Here is a 15,185-nt window from a genome sequence, read left to right as displayed (position 1 = left end):
TTCAAATGTAAACTGAACTAACCGTGGCATGGTCAAACAGGACCAAAAAAAAAAAAAAAGTCACCAGCTACAACTGGTATGAAATATTCAAGGCATATTTCTCAGAGACTTTCATAAGAAAATTTTGGTTTAAATAAAGGACCCTTTTCCCCAGGCTCCATTTCTACACTGTACAAATGTGAAATTCTTCTCCTGAATTCTCCTTCAACCTATAAACCAGAGCAGACTAGTGTGACAATACTGGTCATTTTAAGCTGATGGTTTTTAAATATTGTATAAAATCAAAGAACAGCTACTGACTGTTACAGTGGAAGCCAAGAGCTGTAGATATTCATATCAAATGTCCCACCTTCACGATTTTGTGGGCAGAATTTCACATGGGAGATGAGCCTCAATGTTCAAATTCAGTTTTTCCTGAAACTATATTATTCCGTGATCTTATTTATTTGCAGACAAGAGTCTTGACCTTTCCCATGAGATATTATCACAAATGATTTCTGTTTCTCTTTGTAATATATTTTTGCATATAATAGTTCCTGTATCTCAAGGAGCAATCACTGCTGAGAAACTGTTTCCAATGATGATGGACAAAAACATCGAATTGCTCATAATGGATGCTCGAAGCTTGAAAGATTATCAGGAATCCTGTATTCCAAATTCCATCAGTGTTCCAGAAGAGGCTATCAGTCCTGGGTATGGAATAACCTTTGTGTGGTAGAATCTTGTGACTATGCAGTGATATTAATGAACTCTAACCATTTGGTGGAAGAGAAATAAAATATATTTCTCTGGTTTACTTACTATATTCCATTTTAGACTGACTGAAAACCATTTCCTTATACAAGAGTTATGAACAACTTGTTAAAGTGAAGTAAGCTTGTGCTTTCAGTTGCAGAAAGTAACTAGCATGAGTGAATGAATGAGTTGTGAACATTTGGCCAGTTTAAGCTTCTAGGTGCACTAATATCAGAACAGATATAGGTTCATTGTTTCTTTTGATATATGTATTGCATATAATCGTACCTTTATCATCTATATACAATCTAAAAAATGTTTTTAGGCATTCTTGGACAAAATGTCGTGTTTGTACTCAAACACATTTTCCTATATTCCAGAGTCACTGCTAATTGGATTGAAGCTAAACTCCCAGATAGTTCTAAAGATCCATGGAAGAAGAGGGGACATGTTGATTATGTTGTACTGCTTGACTGGTTTAGTTCTGCAAGAGACTTGCAGCTAGGAACAACTCTTCGGAGCCTGAAAGATGCACTTTTTAAGGTACAAAAGTTTGGCATTTTATTTGTCTAACTTTATTATCCTGGTTGATGAGAAGTGGTTTTTAAGTAACTGTAATTCTAAAATGCAGGAAAAACAGATAAAACATTCTTAGCATCTCTTCCTATGGTTTTCAACGAGACTGTGTGGTTTTGATACCACAAATGTGTGTGTCACATTTTTCGCTTGCTTCCTCTTTCTGGTTGAAGACAACATAGCTAACTGTGTGGGGAGGGTAAGTGTAATAAATGATTTGAACTCTCTCTTTAAAAATTCTTATCTGCCTGACCTACAGATCATTTGGGGAAGTGGCTATCCTTGTATTAGTACATGGGTGGGCAAACTTTTTGGCCCAAGGGCCACATCTGGGAATAGAAATTGTATGGCAGGACATGAATGCTCACAAAATTGGGGTTGGGGTACAGGAGGGGGTGAGGGCTCTGGTTGGGGGTGTGGGCTGGAGTGGGGCTGGGGATTGAGGTGCAGGAGGGTGCTCTGGGCTGGGATTGAGGGGTTCAGAGGGTGGGAGAAGGATAAGGGATGAGGCAGGGGGTTGGGGCGCGGGGGAGGCTCAGGGGTGCAGGCTCCAGATGGCGCTTACCTCAAGTGGCTCCCAGAAGCAGCAGCATGTCCCTTCTCCAGCTCCTATGCAGAGGCGCGGCCAGGCAGCTCTGCGCACTGCCCCGTCCACAGGCACCGCCTCCACAGATCCCATTGGCTGCGGTTCCCGGCCAATAGGAGCTGCAGGGGCAGCGTGCAGAGCAGAGCCCCCTCGCTGCCTCTACGCATAGGAGCCGGAGTGGTGACATGGCACTGCTTCCGGGAGCCACGTGGAGCGGCCCCCGACCCTGCATCCCAACTGGAGTGCCAGAGCACCTAAGTGGGGCAAGCCCCAGACCCTGCTCCCCAGCAGGAGCTTGAGGGCTGAATTAAAATGGCTGGCGGGCCAGATTCGGCCCCCGGGCCGTAGTTTGCTCACCCCTGTATTAGTATGGTCAAGGACATGTTCAGTCAATCTCTCTCCTCTCTCTTGCTAACTCATAATACATCATTCCTTGGAGCTCTGGGAAGTGGTCCACTACCAAATGTCTAATGAGGCAATCCATGGCTGCCAAAGTGGAAGTAAATCTCTGTGAGCCAGAAGCCTCCAAGATTGGAGGAGTTGGGAGAAAGTGAGAAGCCCCCCCATCAACACTCTTGGCCATCTTCTCTGGTTCTATTTACTGGGGGAGCACAGATTAGATTGGCTTGAGTTTCAGCTACANCGCCCCCCCCCCCCCCCCCCCCAAATCAACACTCTTGGCCATCTTCTCTGGTTCTATTTACTGGGGGAGCACAGATTAGATTGGCTTGAGTTTCAGCTACAATAAGAGTTTAGAAATTGAACAGTTCTATTTTAAAATGGTTCAATGGTGAAAGATAAACTTGATAGAATTTACATACTACAATTTTAAGTGTTTCCCCTCTCTGCTTTCTTGAAATAGATTGAGATTGTAAAAGGACTCTTGTGCACACAACACTTTGTCACCTAAAGCTGCTCAGTTAGAAGGACTGAGAATTAGTGCCGGCATAGCTTGTTTTCCATATGTATTGCTACACATGTTTTGTGAACCCCACAAAGCTCTCTGGTCATACTAGTGAGCTCAGGACAGAATGGCAGGCTCAAGTCTGAAATTCTGGGCTTTTGTTTTGTTGATGGCAGATTTTTAAAATGTTAAAGCTGATACACCTATTCACAGAACAAAGTTAACCGATGAGGCATTAGCAAGCATATGCTTACTATAAATGGCATACTTTCAGAATTCAAGGGTTGCTGCTAATACTAGTAAGTATTTATATTATGGTGGTGCCTAAAGGCTCCAGTTGGGATTAGAGCCCCATTGTGCTGGGTGCTGTACAAAGATAGGAGAGAGAATCTTTTCCCTAAAGGGTTTGTGTTAGGGGGCTTATTCCTTCACCCTCTCACTTCCCTGGTCCTTCTCGCATGAACAGGGAGCAACAATACCCGAAGTCCAAAGGCACAAACAATTAGATGTTTATTGGGGTGAACTTCCAGCAAGCATGATTCCAGTTTCCTTCCTCAGTGTCCCCCTTCCCAACTCTGACACCACAGAGCCATCCCTGTTCCCCACCCCTAGCCCCCATTCCCCCCCCCTTACTTCCTGACTGACTGCAGACTATATAGTAAAACTTAAGTTCTGCTTAGCTATACCTTAACCAATTATTTGACTAAAATTTAACTAACCAATTCTAACATACTGTAAAAGGGTTATTTAACCAATTATATTCCACCACCTTAATTGGTTTACACCCAACAAAATTAATTATACAGCAGACAAACAATTACAGAACCAGACCGAGACCATGCAAATAAACATACAAAACAATACAGAAGTGAGGATTTTACAACTACATCTATACAGACATAAGGGTTTTACAACTGCATCTATACAGACATGAGGGTTTTCCAGCTGTGTCTATTAATAAGTAAGTTCTTACCAGACAGAAAACTATCAAACTAAATTTCCTTTTACATGTTCTAGGCTTTTCCCTTTATCTGGAGGTGATAAATCGGATCACCTCCCTAACAGCCCCAGATTCCAAACTAGCCACATTAAAATAAGGCAATGTGAGGATGTGACCGTTCACTTCTCAGCTTATGGCTGCCTCTGCTGCTTAGCCAAAGACCTTACTTAGCCTAAGAACAGAGCCTCAGACTGTCCCTTACACATGCAAAGAGTAATTTTGATTCTTTCTTACCTCTATAACTAGCTAAGTGATAAAAATACACCTAAATTCTTAAAGTATAGGCCTTTGCAGACAGGCCTGAATATCTATATCCTAACAATTTGCAATCTAAATAATAATGATTTTACTGATTGATTTATCAATCTGAACAATAACTTGTCTGCTAAAATGTAACAGCCAGGCATGTTAAGTTTTTTTTCAGCATAATTTGAGTTGTAATTTAAAGGCTCTGTTGCTACATTCAGAATGTCTGTCTCATTTTAATTTTTTCCAGTGGGAAAGTAAAACTATACTGCGGAGTGAGCCTTTAGTCTTAGAAGGAGGTTATGAGACCTGGCTTCTTTGCTATCCCCAACACACAACAAATGCTAAAGTAACTCCACCCCCACGTGGCAAGAGTGAAGCTGTGTCTGTCTCTTGTAAGTATAAGGAAGACATTTTAAATACATTTAAAAGAATAAATAAGCAATCTAAGATTATATACAGTAATTTAAAAATATATTAAATTTAAGTCTGCTCCTGCTTTTGCTTTAGATTATGATGCTAATTACATACATAATCTGTTTTTGTTTTTAAAAAAGCACTATATATTTCTGTTGTTTCAGTGGATTTTACTTATCCCTCTCTGGAAGAGCCAGCTCCTCCTCCACCACCTGTTGTCCACATAAAGCCCACTCCAGTAGAAGTGACTGAGAATGATGAAATGGGAAGTAATCAAGAGGGGAGGACAGGATCACATAACACACCAACTCCAAGTGCACCAGTGGCTGCTACCCCTCAAACTGATGGTTCACATGTAGTCCACCCAGTATATGCGGTGATAAATATCCCACAGGTAAGATATGTTCTTTCTTGTTTAAGCTTTTATTTAAAAGAAAACGTCTATGTAGCTCTGTATTGTCCATGTTAATTATATTTTATTAAAAAGAGACCTGTAAATGGGAAAAGTCTAGTTTTACTGTTTCCTCAGAGCTTTCTGCATTTGATTGAGCATTGCTGACTTAATGCAATTAAATTCCCAATTACTCTGATCAAATAGCATGTGGTGAACTTTAGCATTTTGGTTCACATCAGGGCATGGCTTACCTCTTAGTTATCTCAAACCTCAGTTTCCCAGTTGCCATGCCTCTGGAGTCTGTCTTCCCAGGCTATTAAGGTGCCTTAGTAGTCTGAAGCAAGAATGTTCCCCATATGGACAATCAAAAATAAAAAGCACTGATTTGCTCGTCTCACTGCAGGGGGCTCACAAGGTTCTTCGCTTTCCTGTTGCCACAACCCTTTCTCCTGGTTCTGTACTTTCTCCTCTTTTGGCAGGAGCTTACAGCAGTCCTGTTCCCCCTTCATCACAGGAGCATTAGCTTCTTTCTCCTGGCACTGTAGTTGAGGCATAAGGGGAAACTGGGTCTTCCCTCTAATTTAGACTTCAACCCAGGAACCCTAAACCATGAAATGGCTCTCACTTTTTCTTTTCCCTAGGCTACTTTGCTCATAGCCTCAAGGGTCCTCCCTAGGCAGCCATGAAAAGACTCCTCAGACATTCTGTTCTTCCTTTAGTCTCTCCCTGGTCTGAGCCACACGCAGCTCTTAAATATCTGCTCCCCCACTCAGTCACATGCTCTGTCACATGGTCAGAAGAAAGGGAAAAATATGCCCAAGTCAGAGCTGGGGCTTAACCACCTTAAAGGTCCATCTCACCTTGTGACAATTTGAGAACTAGCGTTGAGTTCTAATAATAATCAGTTTTAACCCTACTTACCTTCAAAGTGCTGTACAAACTGTTGATACTCACCTAATATCCTAGTTTTATTAATGGGTAAACTGAAACATGCACGGTGTGTGATTTGCCTGAGGCTACTCAAGACTCTTAACACTGAGTTCTCAGTTCTAGTCCTGTTCCCCAACTACTAAACAACATTGCCTTCTGGTTTCTGGTGGAATATGCAGGTCAAGAAGAATTATGCAAAACCATTTAAAAATCAAATGGATGATCAAACAAAATGGATGACACAACAGTCTGCTTGCTTCCATCATGTTTGTTTTATCTGGCAGAAGTAGACTTTTTTAAGTTGTCTTTCAGTATTGCCCTTTCACATATCTTTCCTTAAACAATTTTTTTTTTTACATTGAAGAAACATTATTATTTTGATTTCTATTCAGTGCTTTCTACTGAAAGCTTCATTATTATAAATCTATAGCATAGCAGCCAAGATGTACTCCTCACTTTTAACAAATCTAAGGTGGGTTCCCCCACCCTTGAAAATGTCTCCTTCAGCCCTCAAGGAATGTTAATAAAGACCAGGAGTAACTGAAGTCTGCACAGAACTTTGATGGAACATCTTTCACTAATAGGTTCCATAAATGGAAGTTTTGAAAAGCAAGATGGCTAAAACAATGTGGTAGGCTTTACTCGTACAAGTCCAAAGGCAGTTTAGTTAAAGAAGGTAGTGTTGCTAGAGGATCCTAGTTCTATGTGATATTAGGGACTGTAACAAATGTTTCTAGTTGACATTTTATTCTCATTTTATACTTCGTTTTTATTATTTCAGATTGATCGTACTAAAAAGCCCTCAGCAAAATTTCTTGATGATGATAATAGTCCAAAATCTGAAGGTACAACTCTTGACAAACATCCAGTTCAGAATGGAAGAATGATTCCAGATCGTTCCACAAAGCCACCGTTTGAAGCAAAGACCATGCTGCCAGAAGAAGAGAAAAGCCGCATACACGCAGAAACAGCTTCCATGTTGGAGAAGAGCAAACGGGAAAAAGAATTGCGGGAAAGACAACAAGAGAAACAAAGAGATATTCTCAAATTGGAGAAGCAGAAACAGGAAGAAAAGGAGCACCGAGAAAAACTACAGCAAGCAAAAGAAGAGAGAGAAAGGAGACAGGAGGAAGATCAGGCAATTAGGGAACAAAAGGAAAAGGAAGAACAAGAGAGAGCATGCAAAGAAGTATTAGAAGCAAAAAGACAAAATAAAACTGAACATGAAAACACTGCTGCAAAAAAACCTGAGCTTGATAAAGTATCCGCGGAAGAAAGAGAAAAGGGGACTCGAACACCAGAAATGCAGAGGCGTGCGTTAGGAGATACATCTGTGACAGGGGTGTCAGTCTCAAGCAAGGTTAGTAAACGAGCAGTTCAACAGCCACAAAATGAAAATAGAGTAATCATTTGGCACAGTTTTGTCAGTGTGTATCAGATTGCTTACATTGGGAAAATGCCAGTGCTGAGGGATTTAACTGCAAGTAACTGGGTTTTGTTTGGGACCTGACATTTTTAATTTAAAACTAGAGGAAAAACGCAAAACAAACCCCAAAGGGGCAGATCCTCATTCCCACTTTGTGCTATTTGAGCAACATAAAATGGCCAGATTCTGCCCAGAGCTGGGCAGCAGGGAATGCCCTTTGGGGCTGGGGAAATCCCTGCTGATATAGAGCAAATAGAACTGACTCATGTTCTGTCTATCCTTTCATCCCCAGCATAGGCGGCATTTCAGAGGCATGGTGGCACTCTACTCTCTTATACCAATCCTCTATTTACTGCTGTAACTTGTGCTGGGGAAGGACAGAATCACAGCCATAATTGGTTCCCAAATGCCCCAGGTTAGACAGAACTCTTGCAGGGGCGGATAAAGGTCATAGTACTGTTAACAAGTGTGGGAAGGACAAGTAGTCTACTACTCCCATCCAGTGTTCTGTTTGAGAGCAGGGCTCCCCACTCCCTCTTCTGGCATCATATCGCCTTCCTTTATCCCACTAAAGCCTAAGAAAAGTGAACAAGATCAGTCACATTTACCCTCCTGTGGTCATAAAATAGAATCAGCTAATCGGAAGATCTGAAGGAATAGGTTGGGCTTCACCGCAGGTTAATAGCCACATTTACAGCTTGAAAATGCACCATAAAAAGATGTTGAAATTTTCTCTAATCTTCAGATTAGGGGGGAGTGGACTTCATGCCTAACATCAGTGATATTAATGCAAAGGAAGTCTTTAATCACTCAGAAGCTCTATAAACTCAGATGAACAAATCTAGTGTCCTTTAATTTTAACATACATTTTGCGCAGCTCTAATAACAGTGGGATGTTAGAAGTAAACATTTCTACTTTATATAGAAATATAAAACCCCCTACTTTTAAACTTTCTATATCATATTAAATGTAAGCAATTAGTCCATCAGATCCCTTTTTGTTTATTCTTTTTTTTTCTTTATCAATATTGTGAAGGTGTGCTTGCAGCTCCATAATTAGACTTGTCCCATCTTAGACAAAATCATGGCGCAAGAAGCAATGGGCTTAAATTGCAACAAGGGATGTTTAGGTTAGACATTAGGAAAAACTTCTTAATTGTCAGGGTAGTTCAGCAATGCAACAGATTGCCTGGGGAGGTTGTGGGATCTCCGTCACTGGAGGTTTTTTAAGAACAGGTTAGACAAACACCTGTCAGGAATGGTCTAGTTCATTGATCGGCAACCTTTGGCAGGCGGCCCGTTAGGGAAAGCTGCTGGCGGGCCGGGCCGGTTTGTTTACCTGCAGTGTCCGCAGGTTCAGCCGATCGCAGCTCCCACTGGCTGCGGTTTGCCGTCCCAGGCCAATGGGGGCTGCGGAAAGCAGCGCAGGCCGAGGGATGTGCTGGCCGCTGACCTATTGAGGTTCTGTCCAGTCCTACATTTCTATGATTCTCTATTTCATGCTTTGTATGGAATATATCATAATTATATGACAGGAGTAAATGTGGGGGTTCGAGGGTGCTGATTTGAGGTACAGAGTGCCACAGTATGTATCTGTTGTAGTCACTGAAACAAACTGAGGTTTACCCTTCAATCTTTTGCTATAGTGTAATTTAGGGAACACTTCCTATAGCGAAATGCCACTCACTCACTGACACTCAGTAATTCCATATGAAAATTGAAAGTCTCTTTTCAAAATCTTTTACAGCACACTGGGGTTAAAGGACAACCAGAAAGTGGAGCTCAAAGAGAGGATACTGAACAAGATACTGAAAGACTTAAAGTAAATACAGAGTGTTGTATGTAGCTGAAAGAAACCCAGAGCAGATGTCATTGTTGTAATTTTATCTCATGTTAAATTCCACCTCATTTATTTTTAAGATCTTCTCTTTAGGAGGAATCTGTGCTGTGTTCTGCAGCTGTTTGTGTTACTTTACATACATTTTTCATTTTTTCCTGTAAAAAGCAAAACATATTTAACACTTTCAAGTGAAAGTACTTTGTATTTCCTATGGGATTAACAAGTGTTTCATGACTTATTTTGTTATCCCACTGTTTTCCTTTTTTTCCTTTTTGTGGTGGAGTTTTTTTTTTTTGTTTGTTTGTTTTTTCGGGGTTTTTTGAGGGGAGTGGGAGAGTCATTCATAAATATTTAGTGAGAACACACAAACACACAGATACCTAAAGTGATTTTGATAATAAAGGAATTGGAGAATCAAATTGTTTTATATGTGCAATTAGATGGATTTGCATTATTTTGGTGTGTGACAATGAATGTCATTCATTTGGATCAATTAATGCTAAATAATAGAAACATACTATCAGTTTTCTGCCTTAGACCAAAAAAAAAAAAAATCCAAATTTCTACTTAGAACACTAGTGGTTCTTATTGAATTGTTCTATGTGTAACCTTTTAGCTACATGGAGAATTTACAGAATACTAAAGACAAACTAGACATGCTGCTCTGCATAACAATAACTTCATGTGCCTTTATATTTTAATTGTATTGTATTAGTCCCAGCGAGAGCCGTTGATGAGAGCACGAAGTGAGGAAATGGGGAGGATAGTACCAGGATTGCCTGCAGGCTGGGCAAAGGTAATTATAATTTCCAAAAATCTAGATACCCCAGGGCCGCCCAGAGGATTCAGGGGGCCTGGGGCAAAGCAATTTTGGGGGCCCCTTCCATAAAAAAAAGTTGCAATACCATAGAATACTATATTCTCGTGGGGGCCCCTGTGGGGCCCGGGGCAAATTGCCCCACTTGTCTCCTCCCCCTCTCCCCCCGGGCGGCCCTGAGTCACCCACCTGAATGTGGTTATGGCTTTTATTTGCACATTCATTATAAAATAGTTTTGGATTGACTTCCCCGCCCCCCTTTAAATTTCTACATGAAATTCTTCCGCTCTACTCTGCTCTGGTTAGGCCTCAGCTGGAGTATTGTGTCCAGTTCTGGGCGCCGCATTTTAAAAAAGATGTGGAGAAATTGGAAAGGGTCCAAAGAAGAGCAACAAGAATGATTAAAGGTCTTGAGAACATGACCTATGAAGGAAGGCTGAAAGAATTGGGTTTGTTTAGTTTGGAAAAGAGAAGACTGAGAGGGGACATGATAGCAGTTTTCAGGTATCTAAAAGGGTGTCATAAGGAGGAGGGAGAGAACTTGTTCACCTTAGCCTCTAAGGATAGAACCAGAAACAATGGGTTTAAACTGCAGCAAGGGAGGTCTAGGTTGGACATTAGGAAAAAGTTCCTAACTGTCAGGGTTGTTAAACACTGGAACAAATTGCCTAGGGAGGTTGTGGAATCTTCGTCTCTGGAGATATTTAAGAGTAGGTTAGATAAATGTCTATCAGGGATGGTCTAGACAGTATTTGGTCCTGCCATGCGGGCAGGGGACTGGACTCGATGACCTCTCGAGGCCCCTTCCAGTCCTATAATCTATGAAATCTATGATTGTTCTTATTTTCTAAACTTTAAGATTATTGTTAATGAAATGAGTGGAGCTTTGTCAGCAATATTTAATGCATCCTTTGGGAAGAATGATGCTATTCACTAGATATTGAGATCAAGTCACATTACTGTAGTCTGCAATCTCTTCATATTAGAATTATTCTGGCCAGTAGTTTTAGTAGTTTAATAGTATTAATCAACTAGTCTATTGAGGGATTTTACTCCGTTTTTAAACTTTAATTTTTATCACCCAAGTTTCTGGATCCAATCACTGGAACATTTCGTTATTACCACTCGCCAACAAATACCGTTCAGCTGTATCCCCCGGAAATGGCTCCTTCATCCACCCTTCCATCCACTCCACCAACTCATAAAGCCAAGCCACAGGTGACTGCTGAACGGGACAGAGAACTCTCCAAATTGAAGCGATCCTACTCTTCACCAGACATAACCCAAGCCATTCAGGAGGAAGAGAAGAAAAAAATTCCTGTAACTCCTGCAATCAGTCGTGAAAATAAGTATGTCTGATAAATTAAGTCAAAACATCACAGCTACTACAATATTATAGGGTCTCGAGTTTGCCCACCTGAATTCTATTAACTCTTTTCCATTGGTTTGCATGGAATGTTTCTGATAGATTGAAACTACATAGCTGCAGAGCTCAAAGCAGAACACCGTATACAGTGATCCCCATTGCATTGTGATTTCTCCTTGTTTACCAACAATAACATATAGAGATTTTAGACACCATTATGTGGGGAGCGTTGGTAAATGCTGACTTTTAAATGGCAGCCGTTTGTTTGTCTGCGTGCTGTCAGGCCTTAGGCTGCTGTTTATTGTGAAATGGGAAGATTTTCCATTTCTAAATTATAGTAGGTTTAATGCCTTGACCCAACCGTTTGGAAACATTGATCTAGGGTACATCTACACTACAGCGGGGAGTCGATTTAAGATACGCAAATTCAGCTACGTGAATAGCGTAGCTGAATTCGACGTATTACAGCCGACTTACCCCGTTGTGAGGACGGCGGCAAAATCGACTTCTGCCGCTTTTTGTCGGCGGCGCTTACTACCACCTCCGCTGGTGGAGTTAGAGCGCCGATTCGATCCCCGAGAGGTCGATTTCTACCCGCCGATTCAGGCGGGTAGTATAGACCAGGCCCTAGTCTATACCTGTGCATCACTGCAGGCCGGTATTTATAAATTGCTACAGAATCTCCCATGATTCCCTTGTCTAGTCTTGAATACCTTAAATGATGGCATTTTATGGCTTCCTCAGGGAGGATATTTTATTTCTTAGTGAGGAGGGTGGGTCTGTTGATATTCTATGTGCTTTGAGCATACAGATCTGCATCTCTGGCCAAGGACTGGTATCTCTTCAGAGCTAGTCAGTACCATATGGTTGGAGAAGTCTGTTTAATGATATGAGGCACACTGTTTAACTCAGGGGTGGCCAAACTTTTTGGGCCGAGGGCCACATCTGGGTTAGGAAATTGTATGGAGGGCCGGGATGGGGGGTTGGGGTGTGGGAGGGGGTGCAATGTGCAGGAAGGGGCTCAGGGCAAGGGATTAGGGCAGAAGAGGGGTGTGGGGTATATGAGGGGGCTCAGGGAAGGGGGTTGGTGTGCAGGAGGTGTGTGGGGTGCGGCAGGGGGCTCAGGGCAGGGAGTTGGGACGCAGGAGGGCTTCGGGCTCCAGCCCGGCGCCGCTTAGCTAAAGCGGCACCGGAATGGCAGCGGTGCTCACCGGGGCCAAGGCAGGCTCCCTACATCCCTGCCCTGCCCTGTCCCGGCCCCGCACCGCTCCAGGAAGCACTGCGGCCCCTGGGGGAGGGCGGGTGGAGGGCTTAGCATGCGCTGCCCTTGCCGTGCTTCCAGGTACCTCCCCCAAAGCTCCCCTTGGCAGCGGTTCCCCGTTCCCGGCCAATGGGCGCTGCGGGGGCGGTGCCTGGAGGCAAACGCAATGCACGGAGCCCTCCCCCAGCCCAGGGGCCGCAGGGACGTGGTGCCAGCCACTTTTGAGAGCAGCGTGGCGCCCACAGCGCCACGGGGGGCAATCCCGCAGGCCGGATCCAAAGCCCTGAGGGGCCGGATCCGGCCTGTGGGCCATAGTTTGCCCACCCCTGGTTTAACTGCAAGGGCTAAAACTCACTGGCTTCTCAGAGCTCCCAATTTATTCTGACCTACAATATGAGGGAAGGATAGGGTGCCCGCATGACAGAACAGAGCATTATGATAGGCCATAAGGCAAGCGTAGTAATAAGAATAGAAAACTCCAGTTTGCTAACAACAGTTTCTTCCTTACAGACCAGTATGTTACACTAAAGCTGAAATCTCAAGGCTCTCTGCACCACAGATTCGTAATCTTAACCCTGTGTTTGGGGGATCGGGACCAGCTCTCACGGGGCTTCGTAATTTAGGGAACACTTGCTATATGAACTCTATATTACAGTGTCTCTGCAATGCACCACTTCTGGCTGATTATTTCAATAGAAATTTGTATCAGGATGACATTAACAGGTAATAAATATTCTTCTTCTATCTTGGATTATTTTAATTAATCCATGACCGAATTCCAAATGTGTATTTACCACTGTTACTATTTTTCATTCAAAACATAGAAAATGGGGCCATTATGTTTTTAAAGCCTCAGTCATATTAAAAGTAACAAATGTTATAAATTTGTGAGGGTTTTTCAAACATTTGGATATGTGAGTATGCGCTTTGCCAGGAACTTTCTATTGCACCCACCATCTCGGTGCCTGGGTGTATTGCAGATATTAAAAAGAGCAAGTCTTGCTAACAGTTGGTACAAATCAGAGAAGTGGAAAATCACTGCATCTACCTCCAATGAACCCCCTGGCTGTGAGCAGCAAAATGTCAAAGTAAATAAAAGTTTTAACTGCTTCAGGCTGGTGTACTTAAACTGTATCACATAAGCCTTTCAGTAAGACCCCAGTCCAGCAAACATTTGTCTGTGTGAATGTAAAGTTAAACATATGCATGAGGGTTTGCAGGATCAAGACATAAGTGATTGTCTAATCTTGGGAAAATTTACTTCATCTTCACACAATCTTGGATTAAAAAAAGGAAATTAATATTTAGTCCTGTTTTAATGGCTTAATATAATATTTAGTATTTCTATTTAACTGTGTAGGTTAAATCTCTTGGGGCATAAAGGCGAAGTGGCAGAAGAGTTTGGCATCATAATGAAAGCATTGTGGACAGGACAATACCGATATATCAGTCCAAAAGATTTTAAAATTACAATTGGGAAGATCAATGACCAGTTTTCAGGATACAGTCAGCAAGACTCCCAAGAATTGCTCCTGTTCTTAATGGACGGACTGCATGAAGACCTAAATAAAGTAAGTAATCCCCTGCTGATAAATCACACATCTCAGTCAGATTGTAGAACGGAAATATAAAATGTTTAGTGGCAGAAGTTTTGTGCTATTATGAAGATGGAAATAAGTAGTACACCTCTACCTCGATATAACACGACCCGATATAACACAAATTCGGATATAACACGGTAAAGCAGTCCTCCGTGGGATCAAAGCAAGTTCGATATAATGCAGTTTCACCTATAACGCAGTAAGATTTTTTGGCTCCCGTTATATCGAGGTAGAGGTGTACATTGTAAGGACTCGATTGAAAAATTTCTATGTTTGCAATTGCATACCTGCTTTATGCACACAGGGCTCAAATTCTCTGCTGTGCTGAGTTTACACTTGACTCGGGTGGTTGGGTGTTTTGTTTTGTTTTTTTTCAAAGCCGCCTTTCCCATCCCCTGATCTTGGGCTGCCCGAGCTGTATCCAGACACTGTGTGCCCTGCCCCGGGCCCACCTCCTGTATAGAGCAGATGGGACTGGTGGTGTAGAGTCAGCTACGCTAGCTTTGCACTACCAAGAACTTCCTTGTATCAGGGGAATCCTGAGCTGCCCTGTTAGAGGTAGCTTTTTGGCTACTTTAGGACAAAGTAGCTGGAGGAGGAGCCAAGAATTGAGAGGTTAAATGAGTAATTAGACACACGAATGGCCATTTAGATACAAGTGGCAATTTGCACATTGTTACCCAGGGGTAGCATGAGCCCATTTTAATTTTAAGAAGAGTGTTTCCATGATTTAAAAATGGTGATCTCTCCAAGAGCCTTATTTGATTAAAGTGAAGTCCTTTCTCACACTTAAAAAGGATATTGTTTAAGATAATTATGGATCATTTTTTTTATACTTTTTCCTTACACTTGTTTTTTCCTGAGTTAAATGTATAATAAAGCCAGCAATACAGTAGTATGTATTCAGATGTTTCTTCAGTCTGTCTTTTTTACTTATTTTTACAACCTATTTTATGGCCCATTAGGAAGTAAGTAAATTGCAGCATAATACCTTTTCCTTTGTGTGTCTAGTGATGTTTATACATTCTCCATATCATGATCATGAGTTAAACTACTTTACCTCATCTTATTATTTTAAATGAATAT

The 15,185-nt window shown here is 42.0% G+C and overlaps 1 protein-coding gene across 2 annotated transcripts in view; it reads left to right on the top strand.

The window, feature by feature from the left end:
• The window catches only part of USP8 (ubiquitin specific peptidase 8), a 37,790-nt gene that overhangs the window by 19,471 nt on the left and 3,134 nt on the right, over positions 1 to 15,185 (top strand). Inside the window, exons 7-16 of one of the 2 annotated variants that reach the window (XM_034783760.1) lie at positions 534 to 693; positions 1,116 to 1,278; positions 4,298 to 4,442; positions 4,629 to 4,858; positions 6,570 to 7,148; positions 8,962 to 9,036; positions 9,770 to 9,850; positions 10,958 to 11,220; positions 13,009 to 13,221; positions 13,859 to 14,069. In XM_034783760.1, the coding sequence (XP_034639651.1) occupies positions 534 to 693; positions 1,116 to 1,278; positions 4,298 to 4,442; positions 4,629 to 4,858; positions 6,570 to 7,148; positions 8,962 to 9,036; positions 9,770 to 9,850; positions 10,958 to 11,220; positions 13,009 to 13,221; positions 13,859 to 14,069 (2,120 nt within the window). The remainder of the gene's footprint in view (positions 1 to 533; positions 694 to 1,115; positions 1,279 to 4,297; positions 4,443 to 4,628; positions 4,859 to 6,569; positions 7,149 to 8,961; positions 9,037 to 9,769; positions 9,851 to 10,957; positions 11,221 to 13,008; positions 13,222 to 13,858; positions 14,070 to 15,185) is intronic. The other variant, XM_034783761.1, reaches the window with a different exon arrangement.

The sequence above is a fragment of the Trachemys scripta genome, chromosome 10, assembly GCF_013100865.1.
Source record: "Trachemys scripta elegans isolate TJP31775 chromosome 10, CAS_Tse_1.0, whole genome shotgun sequence".
NCBI classification, from domain to species: Eukaryota; Metazoa; Chordata; order Testudines; family Emydidae; genus Trachemys; species Trachemys scripta.
The sequence above is the reverse complement of the archived record's forward strand: the minus strand, read 5'-3'. Positions and strand labels throughout refer to the sequence as shown.